Source organism: Corvus hawaiiensis, chromosome Z (assembly GCF_020740725.1).
Source record: "Corvus hawaiiensis isolate bCorHaw1 chromosome Z, bCorHaw1.pri.cur, whole genome shotgun sequence".
NCBI lineage: Eukaryota > Metazoa > Chordata > Aves > Passeriformes > Corvidae > Corvus > Corvus hawaiiensis.
The window spans coordinates 54,949,772-54,956,730 of NC_063255.1; the positions used below are offsets into that span (position 1 = coordinate 54,949,772).

Here is a 6,959-nt window from a genome sequence, read left to right on the forward strand (position 1 = left end):
TCACCCAGACTCTCAACAGTAATTTCAGGTAGTTTTCCAAGGCTCTTAAATTTACCTCTATTTGCAAAGAGATGAATGGAAAAAATGAATCAGCTCAGGAAATGCTATAAAATTAGCCATAACATTCCAGCCTGTAACAGAGTCCACAACTGGAACAAAGGAAAGTGCTTGCCTGCAGCACAATTGCAAATGAAGTAAACATATGGCTTACAACACACTGCAAGCTTAATTTGTTGTACAGGACTTATTTGTCAAGGAATAGATAAAACATGTATTTCAAAGACAATAAAAAAACATCTTCTGTCCCATGAATGACAGATTTTAAAAATAAAATGCAGTCTACTGCTAGGACCTTATCTATTGTATGTGAAGCATCAAGCAGATTTTAAATGAGGGAAATGTGTTGCAAAAATGCTAGCTAATAATGCAAGATACTGGATCCTGAGAACACTGGATGGTGCAAAATATTACAAAACTCACAAATACAGGAACACATGTATTATTATCTAGGGTCAAAAAACCCCTAGATCATATAACCAATCCAAACACCTCAACAAATTCATAGATCTATTTTTTTCACTAATTTATTTTGGCGATAGTAAACATGAAACACCAGTTTTATAGCCTTCTTGACAGAGAAGGAGGTTTTTTTTAAAAAAATTTCAAAGTACCTCTTAAGACAAGTTGGCATATTTGGACTTAAACAAAATGTTAAAGCTGTCTGAGAAAAGTACTTATTGTCCAAATATGTATCTAGCTAATCTGACAGAAGGTAGGAGGATATCCAAAGAGGCACCATGAACTGCTTAAGTCACTAAGCCACCTCTCCTTTCTTCAGTAGGTATTCAGAGATCTTAACAAGATAAATGAATAAGTAAAAAATACAGATATGTATGCAGCACAAATACTGGAAAAAGTTTACAAACATCTACCAAGAAAGCTGACAAGCTAACTACTTTAAGCAAAAAGACTTAATACATCAACATTATAGAAGCAACAATCTTATGAAATAAAGTCAAGAACTTCACATAGTAATAGTGCCAAAGTTTTCAGATACACACAGGTGAAACTTTATTGTTCTTTAGCAAACACATTATTAGAAAAAAATAAAATTCAAAAGTTGCCTTTTTCCATAATGATTACAGAAAAAATACATTGTTTTCTATCCTTAAAGACAAATCGCATTTGCAAAATGTAACAATCTTCCCATACAATTTCAGCCTATTATTAAAGACGTCTTTCTAATTGTACTTCAGTTTGTAAATAAATTGCAAATCACAAACATTAAGTTCGTATTTCACAGCAAAAAACTACTTTTTGAATTTGAACTTCTGCAAAAACTTTCTGCAAGATTCACAGTCTCTGCAAAAACTACACCTCATTCAGTAAAGATTGAAAGAGTGTGTGTGGTCTTTTTATATTGCACTAACTTTTCTTGACACACCTGCCCAAACCTGTCATTCAGATGCTATCAACTGGTTCACAGCTAACGTCACAAAGACTAAGAACAGCAGTAACTTCAGAATGAACCAAAAACATAAAAGCTGGGTGCCCACTGTTGTGCGTAATGTGAAAAAGAGAAGGTGAAAAATCTTTTTCACAATGAGTATGTGAAACCTTTTAGAACAGCGGCAGCTTTCGGCAGAAAGTAGCCCCTTTTCCTTCCCCTTCTCTGCCACACTTGGTTTTTGGTTTGCATAGAAAAGGGAATGTTTTGTCTGATTTTGATAGACTCTTATTTTTTGGTTTAGCTATCGTACAGAAAAAAAAACACATTAGAAATCACTACAGTTTGTGTGCTTTATGATAAATTCACATGTTAAATATTTCACTTTCAGGTACCACATTTTTTTTGTTCAGGACAGATAAAATGACTTTCTATTTCCTTTTGACATGTAACATATCCACTTGTTTCTTTTAATTGCATCTCCAAGTTCTAATTTTCTGTATTCGTCTTTTAGTCTGCCTCCATGTTTTCAAGTATTCTTGTTTAGACACTGCAGCCTCCTCCTTACTGCACACCTTCAGGCAGTTGACTGTTAAGTACCCAATAGCGTTTATCCTATCCCCTTAGGCAACTCAAATCTGCTTTTAAAGACTGCCACAACAGTTTCTCCGAGACAGCATAAGCATGCTTATTATTCACCCAAGGAACAAAACTTGAATCTCGATGGAAACAAGTTTCCTGGGAACAGATGCACAGCTATGAAACAACTGATCAGGTTTCCATCTCAGTCTCTGTGGTGTCAGTCCTTGCAGCAGTTTTAGCGTCCGATGGAGTCTCTTCATCTAGGTTCTGAATATCAGACAAATCAATAGCAGGCAGCGGTGCTCTCCAGTACAGAAAGGAGTTATATTGACAGAATTCTTCCTCTTGCTTTGAAAAGAGACAAATAAACAAAAAGTTAACAAAACATTAATGTGTATCCCAGCAGCAGAAAATAATAAAAAGAAACTTTTTATATATGAGAAACTGAAACAAGGAAGAGTTACTCAGCTGTCACATATTAACAGTTACTTTAATTTTATGATTTTTAACTAGATCATTATTTACTTTTACCTTTCCTAACATTCTTGCAAAGAATTACGTAATAACTTCCTTAATTCCACTGATTTCTTCAACTTACAACTTTTGCACAGAAAAATAGTGTAAAACTTGTGCAATTATTGGACTTTGCATACAAAATCTGGTCCCTGCTTTTTCTTCTCATAACAATATACAAATTTCATGCATGTTTAGAAACTGGCATTCAGAAGAATATATTTAGCTACTTAATAACAACTCAGAGGGATGATACTGCCAGGATAAATAAACCATTTTATAGTGTTTAAACCACATTCTGTTTCTTCTTTTCTGTATCCAAATTTTGTATTCAAGAGAGGAAAGCTTGAGAATGACAGAATATTCTGAGTTGGAAGGGTCCCACAAGGATCAGCAAGGCCAGCTCTTAAGTGAATCGCCCATATGGAGATCAAACCCACAATCTTGACATTATGAGCACAATGCTCCAACCTATCTAACTAGATCGTATCTCAAAAAACCTTGGAGAAACATGTACTCATCCACTAATTTAATACGGCATCACAATTTTTTTTAAAATGTCTACAAGAAAACACAGCACCGGTTTATAGCCATGTCACAGTTACGAACAGTGGTCACTCTGTGCTCTTTCTATGGACATGATAGACCTAGGAAGAGGAATGACCTAAGCCATTGCTTACATCATGAGCATGTGTTTTCTTGTGGTATATAAAAACACTGAATGCTGCCACAAACCTAAAATAGTGCATTTCCATGTTATATTGGGTTTGCATTTTTCCTAACATACAATTTGAATTTTTAAGTATTTTACTTTACTGTCTCAGCTGTAACAGATGCTGAATAGAAGTATTTTTAACAAATAAACTGGTATAATTGTTTTAGTATTTCTCAGAGACCAAAGTGCAGCGTGTGAAGGGTGAAGGCACCACCACAATCCACAGTGTGACTAAAATCAACTTCTCTGGGCCTCTACAGTGTGGCTCTTGAAAAAATTAACGACTTGTCTGTCGGTTTTGCAACAGAGTAAAAAAAAAAAAAATAGTAGTGAGTATCATCCCTACACCTTCTCAAATACTGAAAAATTATGCTTCCCCCAGTTCCCAAAAGAGAGAAGTACATAAAATCACCATACTTCCCATTTAAAAATACATTCTTCTATTTGTTACCACACAGATCTCTCCTGAACTACAATCTGTTGTACTAAGCAACCTCCTTCTACTGCAAAAGCCCTGCACGATTTAAATAATTAACAATATTTTAATTTAATATTATACATTATATGATTGCATATTTAGTTTAAATAGTTAATAATTAAGAGAGGACAAAAGGCGTAGACATTTCATAGCAGTAAGATGGTTCCTTGCCTGTAGAATACTACTAATGTGAATTTCCTCACTGGCAAAGACTGTCTTCAGAAAATACTGAAGAACAAAAGTTCCATTAACTGAGACCAAAACCAATTAACTGACACCGTGACACAGGAAAAAAAGATTGATTATACTGAAACTGGAAGAAAGCCAAACCAAAAGTAGTTGCCCATTCTTGTAAACTGGAAATTTTGTACTGCACTGCATCAACAACTATTGACAAGTGTGGGAGGGATGATTTTCCAGTCTGTATTTCAGCCTAGGCAGCATCACTCACACAGAACTGTGCAGGGCAAGTGGCGAACAAATTCTTTGAAAAAAATCTCAGGCACTGGAGTTTCAGAAACTGTCAATTAGTTTTACAAATTCTCCCCTGCATAATTTGAACTCCCCTGACATTTTAGTTAAGTTTTTGCTCACAATGAGAGCTAAGCAGTCAAAATCAGAGTCCTGTGCCAGATGCTTTGTATGCATAAAGCAAATGACAGCACCCTCATTTCAAAAGGATTAGAGTCTAAGAGTTCATAAACACATACTCAATTTTGGACTAAAGACTACAAGCATAATTAATCTCAAGAGTTTTCAAGTTTACAGATCAGCAATACTTCAGTGTGAAAATGAAAAAAAGCATCAAGTACAAAAGACAGGCACAAACACTAAACATTCGTACCTAAAAGGCAAAATAAACTACCAAATATTCACCTTCAGCTAAGTATGTTTCCATATAGGTTTTGAGTAGAAATTCTGTCAAGGTAGGCAATAAACAGCAAGATCAGAGACACAAAAGCCCAGTTTCTATAGACTAAGTTGCTTAATTTTTAGGGATTTCGTTTTCCAACTCTAGTTGCAAAACTGTACTTGGAAATAAAATCAAAATAATCTTTCTTCTCTGTCCAACCATAATATAATGCCTTAAAGTTTAACAAAAACAGTGTGAAATTAACAGTATCCTAATCATACTTATTAATGTATTGAAATATACAAGCCACAAACAGCAAAGAATAGTACCAACCTAGGGATTGTATTTTCAGAAAGGTGTAAAAATCATCATCAGAAATATCATTATGAAAGATTTAAAATATACAGGTAGGACACACAAAAACTGGAAGAAATATCTCTAGCCTGAGGTGTTAACCAAGCTTTATTTTAAAACTAATACATTCTTTATACAATACCGTACTTACGGAAACAACCTGTTAAAAATACTCTCCTAGAAAAACACTGTACATCAAGAACTGATCTTTATTGTGTGGCAATTCAAGGGGCTTGTGGTCTTCCTACCGCTGCTAAAGCTTACAAAATTATGCCATATAACACCAAGAGTATGTAAAAAGTTCAGCATTATACTTGTGATGGGTGTCAAACTGTTCTGCAGAGGTTTGTTCAATTTGTTTAATTACTATGCTTGCGAACACACATGTTCTCTCTTTGAAAATGAAAGAGATGCTTGTGCTTAAAATGGCTGTATAATAGTCATAGGACATAGAATTTTTGTGAATTTTTTTGCCTTAATTTTACCATCCATCACCAATAAAACCCACTAATCAACCAATCAACCAAGAAAACACAAAAAGGCAGAGCTTGAAAAAGAAAAGCCACTATTTTCTTTACAGATCATAAATGGGTGTTATAGTACGAAAGGCCTCAAACTCTCAAAATTGGAGTCTACAACTGCAGTTCAAAGCCCATCTAACCTGATCAGACTTTCTGTCACTTCTGTATCACTGAATCTAATACTTTGGTCTTACTTAAAAGATCCAGGTGGAAGGCAAAGTGAGTTTAACATGCACCAAACTTCGAAGCAGGTGTGAGATTTGATCAAGCTTTTTTCTGGTTGTGTGGTATTTTCTTTGGTTTTTTAATTAAAATTTTCTTAGCACCAGATTTTGTTTCCTGAGCTACGGTGCAAAATGCAGTCAAGGCCAGGAAGAAAAACGTGTACTGTTCAAAGTTACCCAGGAAAGTAGTTTCAATATACTGTGATCACTACGACACTGATGCTCTTCCTCTGATCGCCTCCGCTAAACGTTTTGGTTAAAGGACAGCTCTGGAATTGCTATTAAATGACAAACCACTTAGTTTAGGAAGCTGACGCTGTAGTGAGCCCAACCCTCACACAACAGAGGCGCCAGCAGAATAACCTCTGCAAGCTTCCACCGCACTGCTGGATAGGGATGAAGCTGAGCATAACCTCAGGTAACGTGGAAAGGTTGTTTCCCATCCATTTCATGGCCCGGAGCGGGGGAGGGACCGGTAAACCTGGATGATACTCTCTTGCTTCGAGGAAGACAAAAAGAAAAGGCCCTTTAAGAGGCCCGCGGCCAGGAGGCGCAGATGGGGCTGGGAGGCAGAGCGCTGCGCCCTGGCCGGCGGAAGCCCGCCAGCACCCCCGGCGGACACCCGCGTCCTGCAGACACGCTTCAGCCGCTACTGGCACCGCCCCGTCACTTCCCTCCCCGCGGACGAGCGACCCGGGCCCATCCCGCTCAGTTACCTCGGCGGCAGCGGCGGCCCGCTCCTTGGCCCGGCCGCCCGCGCGTCCCTCCGCCGCCGGCGCGTCCTGGGGCACCGCGGTCCCGCCGCGCCGCCGCCGCCCGCCGCCCGCGTCCCCCGGCTGGGCGCGGGGGCCGCCGGCCCCGAGCCGCTTTCCCGGCGGCGCCTCCGCCTCCTCCAGCGGCCGCTTCGGCGCGGCCGGGCCCGCGCGCGCCGGCTCTGCCCGGGGGCGCCGCTCGCCCGCGCGGGGCAGCGACGGCTCGCGCAGGAGCCGCTTCACGGGCACGTGACACATTAAGGGCTCCGCGCGCCGCTTGGCCATGAGGGGCCGCGCGCCGGCGGCTCCGTGGGGTTCGCGTCCCCTCCCCCCCCGCGCATGCGCGGTGGGCGCTTGCTGAAGCGCGCATGAGCACCACTCTCGGCGCCACCGCCGGGGGGCGGGGCTGCCTGCCGCACTGCCTGACGGGAGGAGCGGGCGGGAAGAGCCCCAGCGGGCACAGCCTCGCCCGGCAATAAGGGATGGAGCGGGAAGAGCCCCAGCGGGCACAGCCTCGCCC

General features: G+C 40.3%; 1 protein-coding gene across 1 annotated transcript; it reads right to left on the bottom strand.

Moving 5' to 3' along the window:
* Window positions 1-1,035: 1,035 nt before the first annotated feature.
* Window positions 1,036-6,780, bottom strand: CZH9orf40 (chromosome Z C9orf40 homolog). Its single transcript, XM_048292590.1, has 2 exons — window positions 6,404-6,780; window positions 1,036-2,377 (listed from the first exon to the last, which is right to left on the bottom strand). The coding sequence occupies exons 1-2, from the start codon at window positions 6,722-6,724 to the stop codon at window positions 2,219-2,221; spliced, it is 480 nt and encodes a 159-aa protein (XP_048148547.1). The 5' UTR covers window positions 6,725-6,780; the 3' UTR covers window positions 1,036-2,218.
* Window positions 6,781-6,959: the final 179 nt, after the last annotated feature.